At 38.2% G+C, this 23,604-nt stretch overlaps 4 protein-coding genes across 4 annotated transcripts; all 4 read right to left on the bottom strand.

Annotated features, from left to right (window-relative positions):
- Nucleotides 1-488: 488 nt before the first annotated feature.
- On the bottom strand, nucleotides 489-3,967 carry LOC121746216 (adenylate kinase isoenzyme 6 homolog). Its single transcript, XM_042140152.1, has 3 exons — nucleotides 3,627-3,967; nucleotides 908-1,053; nucleotides 489-828 (listed from the first exon to the last, which is right to left on the bottom strand). Exons 1-3 carry the CDS (start codon nucleotides 3,834-3,836, stop codon nucleotides 642-644), a joined length of 543 nt encoding a protein of 180 aa, XP_041996086.1. The 5' UTR covers nucleotides 3,837-3,967; the 3' UTR covers nucleotides 489-641.
- A 2,806-nt stretch (nucleotides 3,968-6,773) lies between these two features.
- On the bottom strand, nucleotides 6,774-10,178 carry LOC121743166 (exonuclease V, chloroplastic-like). Its single transcript, XM_042136391.1, has 7 exons — nucleotides 9,646-10,178; nucleotides 9,321-9,425; nucleotides 8,912-9,033; nucleotides 8,378-8,527; nucleotides 8,142-8,295; nucleotides 7,612-7,688; nucleotides 6,774-7,306 (listed from the first exon to the last, which is right to left on the bottom strand). Exons 1-7 carry the CDS (start codon nucleotides 10,015-10,017, stop codon nucleotides 7,051-7,053), a joined length of 1,236 nt encoding a protein of 411 aa, XP_041992325.1. The 5' UTR covers nucleotides 10,018-10,178; the 3' UTR covers nucleotides 6,774-7,050.
- A 2,570-nt stretch (nucleotides 10,179-12,748) lies between these two features.
- On the bottom strand, nucleotides 12,749-15,088 carry LOC121744754 (elongation factor 1-alpha-like). The gene is made up of 3 exons (XM_042138377.1): nucleotides 14,949-15,088; nucleotides 13,936-14,416; nucleotides 12,749-13,845 (listed from the first exon to the last, which is right to left on the bottom strand). The coding sequence occupies exons 2-3, from the start codon at nucleotides 14,395-14,397 to the stop codon at nucleotides 12,958-12,960; spliced, it is 1,350 nt and encodes a 449-aa protein (XP_041994311.1). The 5' UTR covers nucleotides 14,398-14,416; nucleotides 14,949-15,088; the 3' UTR covers nucleotides 12,749-12,957.
- A 4,882-nt stretch (nucleotides 15,089-19,970) lies between these two features.
- On the bottom strand, nucleotides 19,971-21,041 carry LOC121745197 (4,5-DOPA dioxygenase extradiol-like). Its single transcript, XM_042139005.1, has one exon. It carries the CDS (start codon nucleotides 21,016-21,018, stop codon nucleotides 20,086-20,088), a length of 933 nt encoding a protein of 310 aa, XP_041994939.1. The 5' UTR covers nucleotides 21,019-21,041; the 3' UTR covers nucleotides 19,971-20,085.
- Between the last annotated feature and the right edge of the window lie 2,563 nt (nucleotides 21,042-23,604).

Below are 23,604 nucleotides of genomic sequence, written 5' to 3'. Positions count from 1 at the left end.
GCAGAGCTATTCCTTGAGCAATATGCTAATTGCTAAGCTTTGATTGGAACTCTTTTTGGCTTGATAAATTCTTGTTCTTCGAACGGAAATTCAGCCCCAATAATAATTTTGGAAACTTTTGTTCCAAATTGAATTATACAAATAAAAAAGGTTGAGCAACTGCTCCTAAGATACCATCAAGTTCATTCTCAGGGCTCTGCTGGATGCCATCACAACCTCACTTTGAATTTTTTTCTTTTCTTAAGGAATCTGGTTAATTTTCTATTTGCTTATTCTTTCTTTCATATTTCTACTTATTGGTTTGGTTCATCAGCTCACGTTCCACAATCTTTATGAGGGCATGGTAAGGTAGAGTAATTTGAATTTCAGTCTGCAATGGCAAAACTATTACATCTATCTGTAATTATTTAAACAAAAACACAAACCTGTTAAACCATGCCATGTTCTACAATCCGTAAGATACACAGCTATGGCCCGAAACTCAAATATAAGTAAGAAAAGATACAGCTGTAGATGGATTCAAATTTGCAAAACACAAAGTAGAGTATATTTGTATCAAGTGATTTCACTGAAACAACTAAATCACAAAGTGCAACAGCAAGGAAAGTAAAGTTGTATATTTCCAAGACCATCGCATAAAATCAAGGTAAGGAGCTCCAATTTCTTACCCAATCGGTTATAGTTGAAACATTTCTATCTATATCTTCGACGCAATCGCTCCTAAGTGCCACCACAATATCTTCTGAGTAGCTGTCTTTGGCCTCCTCCAACAGAACCTGAAATATCTCGCACTCAACGTTGTTTGACAGTTTTTTTCCTGTATAGCCCCTACCATAACCAAATTAAGAGCTTAGTATATACAAATAATGAGAGAAAAGAAGTTCACATAGACAGAGAAGCAAATCACCTCTTAGCTAGCCGGTCATACAACACGGAATTATCAGTTTGAAGTACCACTACGCGATCAAACCAACGTTCAGGAAAGAAGTCGCAACCATGGTGATCTACAATGTTTCCACCTTGTTCCATCACATCTTCAAGTTCATCGCATACCTGCCAAGGACATGTATTCCAATATCTTAAATGTGGTAACAAAAATCAATGCCTTTCGGATACAAACACTTTACCAGATGTTATTACTAGACTAGCAAACAGAATTCAATCATCAAAAAGTTTGCCATGTTTGCAAATTCTGGAATGTTAACTAAATAAAATGTAAGTAACACTAGTGCAAATACAATACATTATGTCCATAAAATCAGAAAATAAGTAACCCTATTTCCAATGAACAACACATACTGCGAAGCAACAAATATGCCAATGCTTATGAAATCAGAAAAGAACTAAGAGCATCTCCAGTGGTTGCCCGTCCCACTCGGACATCCACTAGGGCTTCCCAAAAATACCTCCTGCCACATCACTAGGACTTCTCATCCCATTGCCACGTCAGTAGGACTTCCCCTGCACAATTCGCCCTTCCCATCGCCCTTCCCACTAGGACTTCCCGCAATAAAATAAATCACAAATTCACAAATTATTATGCAATTTACGTTTACGGAAATAAAAATTTCAACACGAATACGAACGGGAAAATTTAACAACTTCATTAAAAAAAACACTTTAACAACTTCATTAAAAAAACATACATGATTTAAAGAAAACATACATCAACGTCAACCCCTCCGCGCCCAAACCTCTTCGATAATATCGTGCTGAAGTCGAACATGGGCATCTGTTTGCCGCATGTCGGCAAATGCACGCAACCGCTGAACCTCTCCATGAGGTACCCCCATATTCACATTCGCGGTGGCCACGCCGTGACTTGGACCTATACCCGTATTATCTTCATTGGTCCACTGAGTCAGTTCCTCAGCTTCGTTTTCGACAATCATGTTGTGCATTATGATACATGCGTACATGACATCGCCGATATTGGGAATATACCACTGTCGTGCAGGACCCTTCACTACCGCCCATTGACTCTGGAGCACACCAAATGCCCGCTCCACATCCTTGCGCGCTGCTTCCTGATGGCTCGCAAAGTATGTCTTCTTTTCTCCGAGCGGATGCTTGATTGACTTCACAAAGACGGGCCAGTTTGGGTATATCCCATCCGCCAAATAGTATCCCATATTGTGCTGGTTGCCGTTGGCGACGAAACTGATGGCGGGACCAACACCATTGCACTGATCGTTGAACATGGGCGACGACTGGAGGACGTTGATGTCGTTGTTCGACCCGGCGACTCCGAAATAAGCATGTCATATCCACAGCCAGTAGTCAGCTACAACTTCAAGGATCATCGTGGGATGCTTGGCTTTGAAGCCGGTAGTGTATATCCCCTTCCAGGCGGCGGGGCAGTTCTTCCACTCCCAATGCATACAATCTATGCTGCCCAACATCCCAGGGAACCCGTGCACCGACCCATGCATATCTATCATGCTCTGGCAGTCTTCGGGGCTCGGACTACGAAGATACCGCTCCCCGAATATCGCTCTCACGCCCGCGCAAAAATTATGCACACTCGATGGCTGTCGACTCGCCAATGTGGAGGTACTCGTCGAACATGTCGGCCGCGCCTCCGTACGCCAGTTGTCTGATTGCGACAGTGCACTTCTGTAAGGGCGTGAGTCCGGGTTTGCCCGCTGCATCCTCCCTGATCCTAAAATACAGGTATCTTCTCTCTAAAGCACCCACGATATGCATAAACAGCGGACGATGCATCCTAAAACGCCGCCGGAATAATGCATCCCCAAAACGCGGCTGCGGGGCAAAGTAGTCCTGATACAACCGAATATGTGCAGCAATGCGGTCACGGGGTACTGTAGTTCGACGATAGATCGAACGAGGTACCGCCGCCTGCTGTCGCCGCTGCTCCCTCTGCTGTAGCAGCCTATCTATCGCACCTTCCACAGCGACCTCGATTTCATCCTCGCTATCACTGTCACTAGCCATTCTAGATATACTTGAAAATAGAGATGTAGAGAGAGAAACTTGTTAACACAAGTGGTGCGAATGAAATGAAGTTCAACGAGCCGTATATATAGAGTTAAAAAAAAAATTCAAAAATCAAAAATACCGGACGTCCTACCCCCACCCCACAATGGCGCCCGTCCACTTGGACGTCCCTCGGATATCCGACGTCCTACCTTGATGGGCGTATCCGACCCCTTTTGCCACAATGGCGGACGTCCGGTCGCCCGTCGCCGACGTCCGAGCCGGACGTTCGCCGCTGGAGATGCTCTAACACTATTTCCATACAAAAGTAAGAACTTTGCAAAGATTTCGGGCAAAAGAACTAAACCCTAATTCAATCAAGTGATTGATGGAATTTACCACTCATCATCACGCCTACGAATATTTCGGGCAATTCGAATTGATTGATCTATTAATCAAGTGATTAATGGAATGTAATACTCAGCATCTGTAGACTTGTTTCCAAAAAGCTTCAGTCCACAGCTTGGGATGATAATTTCATAAAGAAAAGAAGTGAACTATTCCGATTTTTTAATCTAATATACCTTACCTTAGAGAATCTCTAGGAATTCTCAAATCTATAGTTTTTGTTGATGTTACGCTAATAAAATGTTAACAAACATCGATTGAGAGAAGATAAGTTGGCTTACGAGGTCTTCGTTGAGGAGATAGCATTCGAACTCGTCGTCCCAGCCGTCGTGGAGACTCTTCTCCTTGACCAAATCACCTACGTTGATGTGGCGGAGATTGGCAGCCTCCGCGAGGGCCGCCGACGTCGTCGTTTTGCCCGTCCCCGGCGTGCCAGTTATGAGTATGTTTGGGCTCTCTCGTTTCGTCCTAGCGCCGCCATTCTGGGCCATTCCTGCTTTGTGTTGGAGCTCGAGATTTAGGATTTGTTTTTACAGAAACACTGCGCTTGTTAGTACGCGTGTTCTTCTTAAATTAGCGACGCCATACTCACTAACGCTTTTTACTCTCTCTCTCTCTCTCTCTCTCTCCTGACTCCACCAAATCCTAATCCTCGATCTAATAATCCAACACTTATTAGGTCTCATCGAATTCTTATTATGTCTCATTCTATTAATTCGCGCATGTTTATGTCCAATTTTCATCTTATGGAAAAAATTGTCAGCCATGTCGTTAATGTTAGTCAATCAATATAATTTAGTTTGGCATGCATACCATGATTAATTGATCAGAATTTAAATCTAAATAATAAAAATTAAGTATAATATTTTTTAATTAACAAAATTATCAAAATAATAATTTTATTTTTTAGCCCCGCCCAACCCAAACTCGATCCAAAATCATCATGTTTTTATTGGGTCCATCCAATAAGATCCAAACCCATTAATTTCGTGTGTGTATGTACGTATTTTACCCAATTTAATAATGAATATTTTAATAGCTAAAAGATTTTAAACATTTTCATGATTTTTTAGTTTACTTGTTTACTGTCCTTTAATTTGGTCAAGTTTATGTGGCCTAATTTTTAAGTGGATTTATTTTAAGAGGATTTATTATTATTTTAACAGGGGTTTGAATATATCACTTTGAACAAAAAGAGAACTTTGATCAAATTCTCAAATTATTCAAAATACAACTTAGAGTTCCTTGCGGAAAAATCTTAAAATAGGGCGGAATGATGTATAAATTTAATGTCATCCGCATCTCTTATTCGTCTTTTAACTATCTCATCCCTTAACTATTCATGAATCTCACTGTACTTTTCACTCCATCTCTTAACTAAGAGACAGAACCTGCAACCCTTCATCTCTTATCCGTCTCTTAACCATCTCTTAATTTACTATTCATTCAATTTCATTTTTTTATTTTTATTTCCAACAAATTCATTTAATAAAAACACATTTAATTAAATAAAATAAAATTACAACATAAAATTCTTAAAAAAATAAAAAAAAATGATTAAAAATCCTAAAAAATTTAAAAATACATAATTTAATTGCTTTCGCCACTCTCTCTAAATTCAAAATCTCAAAGCGCAAAGAAGCAGAAGAAAGATCATGTGCGTCTATCGGTTGCCAAATTTTGCCCAAATGTGCTCCATTAGATCATCTTGGAGTTGGGCGTGGGCAGTAGAATCACGTGTCCTGGCCCGAATAGACAACCGATCTTGCAAAGACGGATGCACTCCACTGCGAGGCGGACTACTTGCGGTAGAGCTTCCCGGGGTTTCTGGGTCGAACCAATTTCTCGCCTCGGGTCCTTCGTCGGCGACAATCATGTTGTGCAAGATTATGCACGTATACATGATGTCGACCATACTCTCCATGAACCACGTACGAGCCAGGGCTTTGATAATGTTGAAGCGCGCTTGGAGAACTCCGAACGCCCTCTCCACATCCTTGCGAGCAGCCTCCTGCTTCTGCGCAAATAGAGCCTGTTTTTCATTTACTGGCCTGTTGAACGTCTTCACGAAGGTTGGCCACTTCGGGTAGATGTCGTCGGCAAGATAGTACCCCATTTTATACCGCCGGTTGTTAGCGATGAAGTTGATGGCAGTCGCTTTACCATCCAAAACTTCGGCGAAGAGGTCGGATTGGTTGAGCACGTTGACGTCGTTGTTCGATCCGGGGACCCCGAAGTACGCATGCCAAATCCATAGCCGGTAGTCGGCAACGGCCTCGAGTATAACGATGAGGTGGGTGTCTTTGTGGCCGCTCGTGTATGACCCCCTCCACGCCACAAGGAAATTCTTCCATTGCCAATGCATGCAATCGATGCTGCAAAGCATCCTGGGGAATCCTTGCACTTCTTGGCTTCCGGAGAAAATTCATCGGTGAAAGCTGCCCGGACGTCTTTGCAGAATTGCATCAAGCACATTATCCCAGTGCTTTCTCCAATGTAGAGGTATTCATCGAACAAATCTGCCGTTTGTCTAGTCGCAAGCTGACGGATTGCTGCAGTACATTTCTGCAGCGTCGTGTGGCTGGGACGGCCGACGGCGTCGAACCCTTCTTGGAAGAACTCTTCCCGGGCTGCCAATGTATTTGCGATGTGGAGAAATAGCGGTCGCCGCATGCGGAAACAACGACGGAAGTATGTATCTCCCCATACCGGGTTATCACAGAAGTAGTCGCGTACTAACCTTGCAGCGGCTTCCTCCCGGTTACGATGGATGTAAGTCCGGGATCGTCTTTGGGGCGGCGTGGCTTCCTCCGCCTCCCTACGTCAATCTTCTTCAAGTGATTCTTCTATTATTCGACGCATTTGCTCAAATGAATCCATGAATGGATTAACTTTGGTAGAAGAATAAAAGAGATAATTTGAGATGAAAATTGGAGAGGAAAGAGAGATGATTTGAGAAGAATAGATGTGTGTTTATGTGTGTGAAAGATGAATATTTATAGAATAAAAAAAGAAAAAAAATTAATTTATTTTAAAATTACCGTTGAACGGTCATATGACCGTTTTTAATTTTTTTTATTAAATTCGAATTTTTAAAAAAAATGATTTATTGCGTCAGCGTGACGACGCCCACTCGCGGGCAGGCGAGTGGGCGTCACGCATAGCGCCGGAGCGCGCGAGCGCGTGGCGAGATAGCTCGCGCGCCGTCTCGGTGGGACGGGCATCTCGGCGGGCTGGGGACGAGACGGGATGCTGCAACGCGTCCTGCGGCCGTCTCGTCTCGAAGGGACGAGATAAGGGACACCCGCGAGACGCGTTGCGGGTGCCCTAAGTGTTTTTGTTTTTGGTATGAAGCCTGGTAAAATAATTCATTGCTTGTCATACTGAACCTGGGGAAAATTGAATGTAACTCAGGGCAATACAAGAAAAGAACAAAAGATCAAATGTATACCTCCTCTTTCATTTATGGGACAGTTGAGGTGCATTTTTACAATGCAGCAGTAAAAATAAATACAATATCACAACTTCCTATTTGACATTTGATCCTATGTTATAACAATGAACTATACAACAGTATTAAACTGCTCATTAAAATTAAACCACTTATTAAATCCTCCTAATGGGTGAAATCAATAGTAACAGCCCCACCAAGAATCAAGGAAATTATCAAACCGCTCATTTTCTTTACCAAGTATCAAGAATGGCTTACTTAGGTGTCAGGTCGGGCAAAGGAATGTCTTCACCCTTTTTAATTGGAGAATCGTCTGGGTCCGAGTTAATTGGACATACGGAGGTGAACTTGCAGAACTTGCACTTCCAGAGCTCCTCCATAGGAGGGTAACTGGCTTCTCTCTTGCCCAGCCAAAACTCGAGACATGACTTAATTTGATCTTTGACCAAATCAGGGTCATACACGAATTCATCTTCTCCTATTAAGGAATGATCCTCCTGTAACTCATACCTGTTTAAGGAAAAACCCTCCTTGTAACGGTCTATGCGATGTGTACAGAAGTATGCATGAAGAAAATGTTGATAACAGATTTAATAGGACATGCACTATATAAGAACATGGGAAAAATTTATAATGAACTAGACTTCCACTGCCATCTCATACTTCATTTCACCTACAACTGAAATCAAGATGAACTCCAAAAAGCCGCCCAGTTAAATTGTCAATTTATTTTGATTTAAAGGACAGTATGCTAAATTAGACCAGCCCATAGACACTGCAAAAGACGAATAACTACAAAGCTAATGCAAGCTCACCTCAACAATAGCTGGTCACGAGCCATAGGCAGCGACCTACAACTATTTCCAAAATACCGTACCACATCACCCAGAGTCTGCGTGAAGAACAACAACAACATGAATGTCATGAAAAAAGCAAGAACCAATTTTTTAAGTTATAACTGTTTTGTTTTAGTTTATTTTTGTAAATTTTGCAATCAGTAAGTTATTATAATTAAGATTTTACTGTACGCCATGCCCTCTCTCTCTCGCGCGCGCGCTCAAACAACTTGACTTTCATTTTCTTCGCTCACAATCACTAGTTGATGTCTTAAGCAATCAATATATCTTGAATTGCATCCCAGCAATATAATCAGGTATGTTTCAAGTAACACCACAACTACTTATGAGAACTTTCAGCTTCTGTACTAAAGAGAAATGGGAAACCCCCAGTTCTCTTATGGTGTAATTGGAAGCTTATGCTTCATAATATCTGTTAGATTCATTGGTCAAAATTTCCATATGCAAAAAGTCAAAGTGAATGCTGTCGTCGGGAAGAAATCATTTACCTCTGACGGAAAGCCTGATTTGGTTGTGTTATCTCTAATTTCTGGAGATAAAATATGATTGGGATTCAATGAAAAGAAATCAAAGAACTTTTTGGTGGGAAATTCGTCTGCAACTAAAGTGTCCCACATATACTTGTAGCACATAAGTTGAAACCTGCCACAAAGATTTTGACTAGATGGCTCAGAGGAGGAGAAAGTAAAAGGGAGCTGTTTAATCAATTGTGAGTAGCCTCTACCTTCCATTCCTTTTTTGTGGTTCACCTGGAAGGGTCGGCCGGACACGAGTTTTGGTGTCAACTAATACTGGAAATCTCGTGGACTCGGATACAGGCATCCGAAGTTCATCAATTATCCCCACCATCCATACACCTTCTACAAAGCCTACTCTGAAAGGACATCATGTAAAAATGCACAAGATAGTCAACATAAACAACCCATACTCTCCATATATATTCAGCATTTTAAATACAGTACATTTTTGCACATTAACAAGATAAGCAAACATGTCCACATAACAATCGTCAAACCAAGTGCAAAAAGAATTAGTAATTGGTTATAAAAATACGCTACACATCACATGACAGGGGATTCGGGTAAGTAAAACTTTCTCATTTGGTAAAACTTTCTCATGATTCATGAAGGTGGCAAAGTTCTGACCAAAATGAGACAAACAACCCATGGCGAAAGACATTCATCTCCATCATTGTCTAATAGAAGAGAATACCACTTACTTAGTCACCTATGAAAGTAAGAAATATACAGAAACTTACAAAGGTAACTCGCGTGTTAATCCATCAAACAATAGTTGATTGCTACCGACAATGAAATTCATTAATTTAAGAGCCCACACATCTTCAGCACTATCAACCTGAACTTTCACCCTTTTAATTACCTGCCCACATTCAAAACAAAGGTCATATATCCTTATCCTGCCAGCAATCATACAAGAGAAGATGCATAAATACACTACTACTGTTTCGTACCTCATATATTTGCAAAGATAATTGTCAAAATTCATATTAAAATTAAGAATCAAACAAACAATCAAACAGTGGAGCATATTCACATATCCAACACAGAAAAGAAAATGCAAGATGCATACAGTTTCCATTTTGAAAAGTAGTCAAATACATTTCACATTTCACATAAATAAGTAGAGTATATGCATTTGAAACATACCTCTTCTTCAAGTACTACATGCCGCGCACTACCTGCTTTCATAGCTTTCGTCCTTTTCGGTTTACCAAAGAGTAGAATAAACTCCGTTTGTTTTTCACACCATTCCTAAATCAAACAGAGAAACAAAAATGTATAAACATGACAAATATTTGCACGTGGATGTACTCTGCTTATGATTAATATTTTGTATAGTGAACCTTAGCTACTGCAATTCACGAGGTCAGCACTCGCAAAACCCTTCACACAATCCATGAAATTTCAAAATCAATTTTTAGGCAAAAACCAGAAAATACTGCTTTTAAGGAATTTGGGAAAGCTACGATACCGTGCCGGTAAGATCGGTGACGGACAAGCCTCTGCCCTTTCGGAATCGATGCAGAAATGACTCAAGCACTACAACCCTCTTATTCTTCTGAGGACTGGACCCGCAGGCCCGGCCCGAATCCTCGATGTCGGGCGGGCTGGTAGATGTGCAAGCGGATATCCCGCGCTTGGACAAGAGAGTGATGGAGCGGAGTGATTTCGAATTTCTGTGGAGGTGAGAAGCAGGCATGGCGGTGGCGGTGGCGGCGGCGGCGGCGGCCAGGGCAGCTTCGATGAGAGCCATTTCCTCTTCGCTGATGATGTCGATGGGGATTTTCGCGGGCTCTTCGGCGGAATCGGCGGTGGTGGGAGAGGAAGAGGAGTTGGTGGTCATGGTGTATGGTGGATGACGGTTTGTGCGGGCGGGTGACCGTTGGAACACCGCCTCTGACGGCAGGGCAATTTCGTAAATATTGATGGCGTCACGTGTAAGTATTGCCTGCGACGGACTGGTGCTGAAGGGAAGTTTAGTTTGAAACTGAACGGCGTGACAGTTCCGTTACATATAGTACGATTTATTTTTATTTTGACTTTTAAAAATTTGAAACTGAACGGCGTGACAGTTCCGTTGCATCCACAATAGTGGACGAGCCGGCAGACGAGCGAGCCGCTCGTGGACGAGCTGGGCGGACGACCCCTCGTCCGTCGGGTTTGCCGCTTGTTCGTCAGCTCGTCCGCTATTGCGGGCACCCGACGGACGAGAGCATTTTTCAATTTTTTATTTTATTTTTTTACTTTTTATTTTTTAATTTCAACTCGATATATTCGGCTAGTTGCACTTCATTTCATTTGCATTTCATATCATGCACAACGATCGTCGAAAATGAAGGTCTAAAACATAAACATATCACAACGATCTAGTCAAACTTTTACTAATTAACGGTTGACTTCCGCATTTTAACTGAGCAGTCCAAACAGGATCAAACCGGGAGCGATTTTCATATGTTATGGACCCGAAAATCGGAAAATGAATATAATGGATAAAATTCGTAATTTTGACTATGTGTTTTGGACCAAAAGGGAGTTGTACTCTTAATGTTATTGTATGGTCTTTTCTATTCTTTCCTTTTACTTTTTTATGTTTACGTCTTGCATTCTCATTTTTATCTCATGAGTCATGAATATACTATGTTGAATGATAATATAAAAATGTATATACATATTAATCCATTTCACACTTCAACCCGTCCCACAATAGATGTTATACTTTCCTTTCTAATTTGTCCAATAAAAGATGTCATATTTTTTTTAGGAAAAAGATCTCTCACACATTAATATTTAAATACTATTTTCTCTCTCCAACAAATACACAAAATAACATGTCATAAAATCTCGTGTGAATTCCCAAGTGTGTCATCCATTATGGGACAGAGGGAGTATAATTATTGTAAACATAACAAATTGCAATATAGCATTTGTTTTCTTTATTGTTTGTTTGCATAGATTAAAATTTAATTTTTAAATACAAATTTATTTGTATTTTTATTTTTTGCAATAACAAACATAACTAGAAAAATACTGATACTCATGATTTGAGTAGTTGAACAAATGAACTTTATAAAATTAACTATAACTACTTAAATTTTAATGCATTTTATAAAATAATTATTTTATTATTATTAATTAATTTTTTTTAATGTCGAGTCCGACCCCACGAGCTGTAGTTTATGGATCCCTCACTACTGATACAATTCACAGTATTGTCTAAAAGATGAGTTATACTTACTTGGCACAAAAGAAATAAATTTGTATTTAAAAAATAAATTTTAATCTATGCAAACAAACAATAAAGAAAACAATTGCTATATTGCAATTTGTTAATATGCTTACAACAATTATACTCCCTCCGTTCCATAGTGGATGACACACTTGGGAATTGGCACGGGATTTTACGAGATGTTATTTTGTGTGTTAGTTGGAGAGAGTAAATAGTATATAAATATTAATGTGAGAGAGAGTTTTTTTCAAAAAGGAAAATATGACATCTTTTGTTGGACAAACTAAAAAGGAAAGTATGATATCTATTATGGGACGGAGGGAGTATGAAATAGATTAATATGTATATACATTTTTATATTATCATTCAACATAGTATATTCATGACTCATGAGATAAAGATGAGAATGCAAGACATAAATATAAAAAAGGAAAGAATAGAAAAGACCATACAATAACATTAATAGTATTCATCAAATTAAGAGGTTATTCAATTCTTCGAATAATGATGATCAATTGTTTAATTCAATTACTTGATTTTTGAATATGTAAAATTGTGAATAATAATGATTAATGTTAAAATATTCAAACAACAAAGATACTGGTCTATGGGACAATTGGTCTTCACCTGCAAGTATTTTGTGGGCATATAGGAGTTCTGTTCCTCTTTTTTTTTCTTCTTCTTCGTGGCCTCATGAGGTCAGATCAGACTGCAGCAGAGTCGGCAGAAGCCCCTAGGCCCGATTCTAGTGGCTCTTTAGTGGGGTCAGTCAACCCTGCCTGACTCCACCTATATCCGTCCCTGATTTTATAATGTTATTTTGTGTGTAAATGAAGAGAAAATAAAGTAACTTATTTTCATGATGAGAAATGAGTTACTTATTTGTATTAGGATTAAAGCAAAAATAGAAAAGAAAAGTAGATCATCTTGGAAGAGGAAATGTATCAACTCAACAGTCCATATTTCAGTCATGGCGTGTGGAATGCGGTACTATTGTTTGAATGTGTGATCACGGCGCTACAATATCATAGCTTGCTCTATATTCAGCTTTGGAAACTAACTGTCTCAGGAACTATGGATGTTGAATCACAAAACAAAAATTGATCTATAAGAAACACTTCAAGCAACAACAAAAGAACAACTCTCTGATGATCCCTTGTAAATTACCTCTATGAATATGATACCTTTGGCTTCCTATGATTTTCGACTGTTTATAAGTACCTGTGTAAATATATACCAATCTAAATATATAGGTGTTCTCTTTTGGGGATTCTTGCGCTTTTACAACAATGGTTCCTTCTCATTACCTTGTTTTGATAGAAATTAGTAAAAAAGGTTTCCAAGAGCATAAAAAAACTCGTGTATCATAAAAAGCCTTCAGAAAGCAAGATAAAAAGGAAGGAAAATAAGTTCAAATTGTTAAGAGAGTCTCCATCTCAAGCTCTAAAACACTAGTAGCAATCTCGCCAAACCAACAGAAAGTAAAACTGAAAAATTGCAAAATTTGAAACCTCAGGGAAGTAACCAAAATTAAGGTTGAAATGGTCGTCAACCTTTTCACTTTGCTCCCTTCTTGACAGCAGCCTTGGTAACCTTGGCACCAGTTGGGTCCTTCTTCTCAACGCTCTTGATGACACCAACAGCAACAGTCTGTCGCATGTCACGGACAGCAAATCGTCCAAGAGGAGGGTACGCAGAGAAGGTTTCCACCACCATGGGTTTGGTCGGAACCATCTTAATCATACCAGCATCACCATTCTTCAGGAACTTGGGCTCCTTCTCCAGTTCCTTACCAGATCGCCTGTCAATCTTGGTCAAGATCTCAGCAAACTTCACTGCAATGTGAGAGGTGTGGCAATCGAGCACTGGGGCATATCCATTTCCAATCTGTCCCGGGTGGTTCATGATGATGACCTGGGAAGTGAAGTTGGCAGCTTCCTTGGCGGGATCATCCTTGGAGTTGGAGGCAACATACCCACGCTTCAAGTCCTTGACTGCAACGTTCTTCACGTTGAACCCCACATTGTCACCAGGAAGAGCCTCTTGCAAGGCCTCGTGGTGCATCTCAACTGACTTGACTTCAGTTGTCAAACCAGATGGGGCAAAGGTGACAACCATACCAGGCTTGATAACACCAGTCTCAACACGACCCACAGGCACGGTACCAATACCACCAATCTTGTAAACATCCTGAAGTGGGAGACGGAGAGGCTTGTCTGATGGTCTCTTGGGCTCCAATATCTGGTCAAGTGCCTCAAGAAGGGTTGGGCCCTTGTACCAGTCAAGGTTGGTGGACCTCTCAATCATGTTATCTCCCTCAAACCCAGAAATAGGAACGAATGGGATTTTCTCGGGATTATATCCAACCTTCTTGAGGTAGGAGGCAACTTCCTTAATAATTTCATCAAACCTAGCCTTGGAGTATTTAGGTGTGGTGGCATCCATCTGCATGATAATGGTAGCAATAAGTCAAGCTGTGTACAGATAAAATGTTAGATGCTACAAAAATATACAAGTTAATTAAATAGATTTTACCTTGTTACAGCAGCAAATCATTTGTTTCACTCCAAGAGTGAAAGCAAGCAGCGCGTGCTCACGGGTCTGCCCATCCTTGGAGATACCTGCCTCAAAACCACCAGTGGTGGAGTCAATAATGAGGACAGCACAGTCAGCCTGTGAGGTACCCGTAATCATGTTCTTGATAAAGTCACGATGTCCGGGAGCATCAATGACGGTGCAGTAGTACTTGGTGGTCTCAAACTTCCACAAGGCAATATCAATGGTGATACCACGTTCACGCTCAGCCTTGAGTTTGTCGAGCACCCAAGCATACTTGAATGACCTCTTGTTCATCTCAGCAGCCTCCTTCTCGAACCTCTCAATCACACGCTTGTCAATACCACCAAGCTTGTAGATCAAGTGACCAGTGGTGGTCGACTTTCCAGAGTCGACGTGGCCAATGACCACAATGTTAATGTGAGTCTTCTCTTTACCCATGATTTCTCAGCAAATAATACTGCAACAACAAACATTATTATTACGATAAAACCAAACAGCTTAAACTATTGGTCTAATTACTAATAAATAATTGAAAACTCCAAAACAAGCAAGCAAATAATAACATCCATCCCTTAATAATCGTCTAATATTTTCTACTGAAAGTTCAACTATTCAGGATTACAAAACGACACCTAGTAACATGCGGAAAACACAAGTTCAGATCTGTAGCTCGATACATCAAAGAACTCAATCCACATAGGCATAGAAGCACGTGTATTAAAAGACATCAAATTAAGCATGCAAGCTTAAATTCATAACGGAAATGAATCGGTATACGCAATTCCATAAGATAATTGAATGAAAAGAAGTAAGTAATTCATTAAACGAGCAGATAAAATTTAAAGCATACGATAAACCAACAAATAACTACACATCCATAAATAAACAGAATTATCGGATTTCAAATATTTAAAAGTTGAAATGATACACATTTTGCAGATTTATACATATACAACGCACAAACGCTGAGATAAAGTGAAATTGCGTACCTTAGAGTTGGAGAAGTAGCTCAGAGTCCGCCGTGAGGTTTTTGAAAATGAGAGAGTAGTATTGTGAGAGGGCTCGCAAATTTATACTACCTGAATTGTCTGATTAAAAGTGGTGGGATTAGGTCTATCATGGCCGTAGGATCAATTGGGATCTGACGGGTGAAAATAGGCGGATTTTTTAAAGAGCTGCGGCGTCTTTTACTCTGCTTTGCCTGCCCTAGCCGCGTTAGCACAACGCAACGTCTATATACCATTGCGCAATTACCTCCTCGTCCTCAGGTTTTTGGTCAAATTACCACCTATATTAATTTATCTTTTCCAAATAAATAACAGGGTTATTATAATAATAAATTTTAACATTATGAAATTACAATTAATAGCGAATTTTGCACAATCAATTTTCCTCTAAACTGAGTTCGACGTGTCCCATCTAATTACGTGGGTAAACAAATCGATCAATAAAAGAAATGATGTCGCTTTGAATGCGTGTAACTGGTGGTGATACTTGAGTTTAAAAATTATTCCTAAATTTTGATGGAATTCTATATTGTTGTGATAAAAATTTGAGTACATTAAAAATACTTAAATTTTGATTAAAGTTTGTAATTTTAGGATTAATAGGCTAATAGCTCATAAATAAATCCACTGTAGCACTCCTACATAAATGTTGTTTCCATGGTTTTTTTTAGGGAATGTTACTTCAACGTTATTTGCACGTTATTTACATGAGATGAGCTTGATTTGTGCTGTACAGATTATCTTCAAGATAAAATTTGAGAAACTTTTAAAATATGAGATGAACTTGATTTGTGTTTTACAGATTATTTTCAAGATAAAATGTAAGAAACTTTTGCAACATCAGATGAGCTTGATTCGTGCTTTATAAATTATCTTCAAAATAAAAAGTAGAAGAAGAAACTATTGCAACATGATATGAGTTTGATTTGCATTGTTCAAATTATCTTCAAAATAAAAGTAAGAAACTGAATTTCAGTATTTGACATATTTGTTTTCAAAAATCAAGGTCACATTATTCGTACATTTATTCTTAGAGTGAACTTCAAAATTGGTATATGATATTTCAGTTTCGCATAAAATTTGTCCTTGATATCTTTTATAGTAGCATCTTTGGTACCTGAAAATTACATTTTTGGTATCTGACACTGATTTTCACTCCAACATACCCTCAAAAAAATACATTTTTCACATTATTGCCATATAGGATATTTTCGAGCTTACACGAAAATGACCTAAAATGATAGTATTATAAAAATCTCATCTCTCTCTCTCTAACATGGAACGGATGGAGTACTATGTAAATGAAATGCCCTCTATGGCCCAAAAATCATATGTTTGTTATCTAAGATTATTTTCATCACGAAATACCAAAAATGCTATAAAAAAAGTTAGTTACTTTTTTTGAAAAATTGAAAGATCAAAACTTTTATTTTTATTATGTACTCCAACAGTGTACATGATTACAAAAACATTTTATTCGTAACAAGCTTTGTTGCTAATATACTTCAAACCCTACTCTTTGGAATTTAGCTAATATACTTCAAATTTTATGAGCATCTCTAATCAAGGGTGTAGCTTTCACTTTAGGAGGAGCAAAAATATACTCTTATGTCTCATAACAATTCTATAAAAATAGAGTTTTTTTCAATTTTAGTACTATGTCGTATAAAAATAGCTAATTTCTATTTTTAGTAATTTATTTATCTTTAATTAGGCGAGTCTCATTCTCTATATAAATACTTCAATTATCTTTTCTTTATTATTTTTTCACTTGACCAATTAAACATTAAAACTCGTGTCGTCTCAAATATTACTATTTTTATGGGACGAAGAGAATAGTGTGATGGAAAATTTTACATATATATATATAGGGTTTTGATCTATGAAAATTAGATTTAAATATAGAAACGCAGAACAATATCATACGTAGGGCACTTTTAGGTCATAGTTAGTTAATTTTTAGGTCATGCTAACAAAGCATGACCTAAAATGATCTTAGCATGACATTAAACCCAAATATTATAATGACTTAAAATTGCTTAATTATGACCTTACGTGTTTTTGGTTAATTATTGACCATTAGATCATCTAATCCTAAGGCCAAGATTTGGGCTGCATTTCTGGATTTAAATGTATTTTTATTTTATCATATCCCTATATATATATATATATATATATATATATATATATATATATATATATAGAGAGAGAGAGAGAGAGAGAGAGAGAGAGAGAGAGAATTGTGATCAATGTAGAACCAATTTTAAAGACCGAACTAGAGACCAAATCTGGGCCATTAGATATAGTTTTTTATGAGATGTGTTGTTGTGTAAATTTTTCGGTCTTCATTACAAGCCCATTTTACTTCATTGTATAGGTTTATTATTTCATTCCGTACGTAATACCTTGAAACTACAACATGTTTTTACTTTCTTCCAGTAGATTTTGAAATGATTCAACATATGTTTCATTTGAATTCATTGACCTGAGTTTTTACTTTATTTACATTAAAAATGTAATTTATTCAAGTGCGTTTATTACTTCATTCAGAAACGTTATTACTTCATTGGATAAAGTCTTTACTTCATTCCAGTAGGACTTCAAATGCTTCTACACATACTTCATTCCAATAATTTATTACATCATTCCATGTGTTTATTACACCATATCAGCGTTGTGGCGGTGGTGATAGATATTGTAGAGAGAAAGAACGGCACGCGACGGCGAAACCGCATTTACGTATTGGAATGAAGTAATAATCCTACTGGAATGAAGTAAAAACCTACTGGAATGAAGTAAAAACCTACTGGAATGAAGTTAAATCTTCGTAACATGTTAGTATGACTTATTTACCTTCGGATGAATTAAAATAGACTCGTGATGAAGGCGAAAATAATTGATAAATTTGTGCCTCTCATCCATAAAAAACTAGATCTAAAAACCCTAATTTGGTATGGTTCGGTGGTTCGGTCTTTAAGAGTGGATTTGTGAATAATGAGACTCTCTATATATATATATATGATAGGAGGCATTTAGTGTAGTTTATAGATATACTCCTTCCGTCTCTGAAAATTTGTCACATTTCATTTTCTGCACTCGTTTAAAAAAATGATAATAAATAGCTAAAGTGGAGAGAGGGTAAAATAAGAGAGAGAATAACGTATATGAGAGTATTCTTTATATTATTCTCTCTTTTATTTTACCATCTCTTCACTTTAGTTATTTATTATTATTATTTTTCTAAAACAAGTGTAGAAAATAAAATGTGATAAATTTTTAGAGACGGGGGAATAATATAATTAAAATCTATGTACTATATATATGCATTGGTGAAGTAGGGACGAGGGGCATTTGCCCCTGGGGTTGATAGGCTGGATCTGCCCTTGTCTCTAAAGGAGGAAATAAGTGTCATATTTATCACTTCTTTGTTAAAAACTCATTATTCAATAGAAAATGATATTTGAAAATGTATTACAACTTCTTCATTTTTAAAGATATATATTTACTTCATTTCCATACAAAGATAAATATGATAATTAATTTTGGATATCTTTATCAAATTATCTTATTTCTTTGGAGTGCACTACTTTTTTTAGAAGGTATATTTACATGTTTATAAAGATAAATAAGAAATATATCTTCTCAATTTTTCTTTTTTTTTCCCTTAAAGATAATGCTTTAAATGCTACACCCTAAATCGTAATGAACTTTCCCTTCCCACCTCTAAAATAAAAATAATGTTCTCTAAGTACGGATTGGTGTTTCGTTAGTGGTTCCAAACTTCGAGTAGTAAGTACTACTATTACTATAATACTCTGTGGCGGATCCAGAACTTTGTATTCAGGGTACAGTTATACCCCCTTGTTCTATGTTGGATACTTGGATATGCCACTTATAATACTTTACATATGTCAAAGAAAGACAAACATGCAAAACTTAACTACAAAAATAAATAAAGAAGAATACAAAAGATCTCAGTTCGAATTATCCATAGCGCGACCTTTAAACTTGGATTCATTTAGTCATAAACATGAGTGTAATACTATCTAGCTTATTGACAAAATATATGATTAAGTATTTGAATAATAAATTGTCGAACAAGTTCAAAATAAATCAATTCATCAAACATATACTACATCATATTCCCTCCGTCAATGTCCTAACAAAGTTGAATCATTTCTTTTTTTGATAAAAAACAAAATATCGAATCACTCTTATTTTATTTCATTACCTACTTTATTCTCTGTTTATCTTTCCTACTTTATTCCTCTCTCATACTTTTTAACACAATTTCTTAACCTCCGTGTCCAAAAGTTTTATATCAACTTAATTGGGACGGGGGAGTATATGTGTACTTAACTTGATTATTTTAATCAGTTCATCATACATTCAAAGTAAACGCTCCGATATTAAAATGCATATTTTAACCTTGAAGTTGGTCATGGACTAAATGATGTAGTTGGCAAGTTTTTGTGGTATTGAGTCTGAGTTGGAGTTCCTCTATCTGTATAGTCACAATCTTGAGGTGTATTTGTTATTGCATCGTATATGTTCACAACCTAGGAGATGCGTTCGTTTTCAATAGAAAACTTCTTAACGGATTCTAAAACTCTCTAAAACAAGTAGATAGAATACACAGATGAATAAACAAGTATTTACATTTGAGGATTTTTTTTACTTTCACAAAAGTTGTTTTTTATGAAGCCTTGGCTGTCTTTTCTACTGTAGGAATTAGGATGCAATATTAAACGTGAACACCAACCGTAGAATGTTTACTGTAAGAGACTCTAATCCGGATATAGAAATTAGAACGTGATCACCTCTGCGGGCAGAACAGATGCAGGATCCATGAGTCTATATTCTTTCTTTTAAGCAGATTTCTCAATCACCTCTGCGGTGTTGGTGCCACCAACCAATAAACAATGAATTTAACAAAATAAAGTCGAGAGCTCTAAACCTCTGTTTTCTGGAAACACTAAATTAACATGGATTTGACACACTAAATAAATACAAATAAATGAGTGAAATGCCAATTCAAATCAAACATTCGAATTACAACACCGTCAATTCATCCCGAGGCATATAATTTGGTCTCGACTAAAACAGTAAAGAGATTGAACTACTTAGCAGCGAACTTGTAGGAAGCATAAGAAAGCGTCCCGTGCGTCCAGCTATGGTGGATGAGCTGCCCCGTGGTGTTCTCCCCGGCGGCGCCCATGGCCACGTGCAGCGGGTAGAAATGGTCCGGCCACGGATGCGCCATTTTAGCATTGGGAGCCTTCTCCTCGTACTTATTCAGGTCCTCGTACCTCCCCTCCGCCAGCGCGTCCTTCACCCAGCTATCGAATTCCTCCGCCCACTTATCCACCGTCTTCCTCCCGTCGCGGTTCATATTCCTCAGATTGTGCGTGGCGGCGCCGGATCCCACGATCATGACGCCGTCGTCCTTGAGCGGCCGCAGCGCCTGCCCCATGCGGTAGTGGTGCGCGCCGTCCTTGTTGGTCTGGACCGACAGCTGGACCACCGGGATGTCGGCTTCCGGGTACATCAGCATGAGCGGGACCCACGCGCCGTGGTCCAGCCCCCGCTTCTTGTCCACGTGGACAGTCTCGAAACCGGATTTGAGCAATAGGCCCTTGACCCGGTTGGCCAGATCGGGCGAACCGGGGGCCGGGTACTTGAGCCGGTACATCTGCTCGGGGAAGTTGTAAAAGTCGTAGATCGTGTCGCTCGGCCCGGAGAAGGCGTTGACCGCGGGCTCCGAGGTCTCCCAATGGCCCGAGATTATCAGGATCGCCTTGGGTTTGGGGGAAAAGCATTTCTGTTGGAAGGATTTCAGGAAATGGCGGGCCGGGAGGGAGTCGTCGATTGAGAGAGTCGGGGAGCCATGGGAGATGTAGAAAGTTTCTGGAATCGCTGCCGCCATCGTCGTCGTGTTGGGGGAGAATAATCGGTGATCGATTTGGATTGTGTTTGAGTAAATGAGGGAGATGATTGTGCAGAAGAAGAGGGATCCGATTGCGTATATAAAGAAGATATTTTTTGCGTGCATTCCGTGGGATTGATTACAATTTTAAACCTACCCTTCTCACCAACACATCGGAATTCCTTTTCTTAACAATCCTGGTTAGCTGGTGCTTACGTATGCAATGATTCACCATTTTTTAAGGAAATCTATTCCCATTCAATTTTTAAATTTTAAATGTTTATTTAATTTTGGCTAAAGTCCAATTTTGATTCTTTACATTTGCCTTAAAAAAAATTTAGTTCCATTTAATAAGTTTATGATTTTTTGGTCTCTAACGTATTATTTTGATTTTGTTTGATCTAAAATAACTATTTTCTGTTAACAGTCACAATGTTTGATAAATTTAATAATTTAATTATAATTTACGACTAAAGTCCAATTTTGGTGTCGTACATTTTGCATAAAATTCTTTTCGGGTTCGATACATCAAGTTTGGGACTTTGTTTGGGACCAAAATGTACTAAAATAATATATTTATGGACTAAACGGTCACAAACTTATTATATGAGACCAAAAAGAATTTTAGGGTAAATGTAGGAGACCAAAATTAGACTTTAAGAGCATCCACAACGATTGAGCGCAGCCGTCAGTCCGTGCCAGCTGCGCGGCACCCGCTGCTCGCCGCTGCGCTCTTGCCGTTGGCACGGCGCTGCTCGATGCATCGAGAATGTCCGTGCCAGCGAGCAGCCCACGTGTCAGCCGTCCATTGCCGTTGGCAATCTAATTTTTTTTAAAAAAATCAGATTTTAATTAAAAAATCCGATTAAAAATAAAAAAAATATTTTCCCACTTCCCAACGAGAGTATGGTGCGCAATGCCATATACAGAGCCAACGAAGAAATCCAAAAGTTCCAGGGGTATTACCTCCAGGAAGAGCGGTCGGCGGGGAGCGGCCGGAGCGAGCTTGACGTCATCAGTTCCGCCTTAGCAACCTATCAATCCATGAACTACAAGCCGTTCAAGTAGCTCAACATTTGGCAGGAGACGCGGGCACATCCGAAGTATAGGGGAGGCGTATCATCCTCCTCTAGCTCCTCCTCCAAACGGTCGAGGTCGGTATCCCTATCCGACGCCGGCTCCGAGGATGTGGCTAGCCAACTTGCCGGAGCTAACTTGGGTAGCCCCGACGCCGGCCAGAGCAGTTCCCAACGCCAGCCGCAAGGAAGGAAGAAGGCGGCGGCCAACTGCCGTCGCGCCGCGACTCCATCCGCCCCCGCTCCCGCTCCTTATGTGCCACCTCAACCCCCCACCAACTCGTTGTGGGGGATTTTGGCCTAACTCAATTTGGGCGATAGGTCAACTATGACCCCCGAGCAACTTCGATCACATGTGGCAATGATACGGGGTCTCCAAAGAACATTGGGGTAGAGTTGGATGAATAGTCATCCACGGGGGTAATTTTTATTTTTTAGGTGTTTAATTATGTAATTTTTAATTTTAGGATTTTAATTATGTAATTTTTAATTTTTATTATTTTTATTATGCAAATTTTAATTTTTTTGTAATTTGTAATATTATTCCGGGTATTTTTAATGCATTTTAATTTTGTGGAAATGTTTTTATTTAAATCGAATAATAGAATGGTGGGACCCTTGAGCTTGTCCTTGCGGAAGAGCACGGATGTGGGTGTTGTGCTCTTGCCTAAGAGCATGGAGTAAAAGTGGGACCGGGCCCATATCCGTGCTCGTTGGCCAGAGCACGGATGTGGATGCTCTAATCTTTAATTTCTAACAAAATAGGAAGTGTAATTATGATTACGAAAACAAGAAAAATAATACTAGTAGTACAAGTTCATAGGATTCTGATTGTTCAATGTTTAAAAAGTTTATTTTTCTTAGATTTAGATTTATTTATTTAAGTATTTAAAACCATAATTTCTAGGAGTATTATTTTATACAATTAATAGTATTTGATATTAATATTGTTGTTAATATTATTAAATTATTAAATAATATATAAAATTATAAATCATAGTACCTCATTATAATTATAATTAACTAGTAATAATAATATTCTATTATATCATTTATTATTGTTATTTCTGTTTGGAAACATAATCCTCAATAACAACTTTCTTGATAAACAAACGAGTTATTATATTTATATTAACATTTTTTAAATTATTTTCCATATTAAAAATCTCAACTTCCATTTTTATTTAATAGCCTTAAACTGTCAATCATTTCTATAAAATATCTTGCTATATGATACGAGGTCGCTTTATATATACATAAAACTGGAGAAGAATAAAATAATAATTGCAGATTAATGATATACTACTAACGCTTTCATCCCACTAATGCAACAAATAATCCACTTAAAATAATCGAACTTAGGAATCATTGTTGTCACCATAGTCACGTATTTTGTTGTTGTATTGTATTTAGTAAGGGAAAACTGTTAATAGGTTTTATATTTGTTAGCTAAAATAATATTGTTTCATATATAGTGAGTTAAACAACGATAAAATGAATAAATATTACTATCGCCAAAATTTACGTAATAAGATAATTTATACAAGAAATTAAAAATTGGTGGACTTGTATCGAAAATAAAAATTAATACACATTTTAGGAAACAAAAATAACATTTTTCGTTAATTTAGCGTCA

Source organism: Salvia splendens, chromosome 8 (assembly GCF_004379255.2).
Source record: "Salvia splendens isolate huo1 chromosome 8, SspV2, whole genome shotgun sequence".
NCBI classification, from domain to species: Eukaryota; Viridiplantae; Streptophyta; class Magnoliopsida; order Lamiales; family Lamiaceae; genus Salvia; species Salvia splendens.
This window is presented reverse-complemented; position numbering and strand designations above follow the sequence as displayed.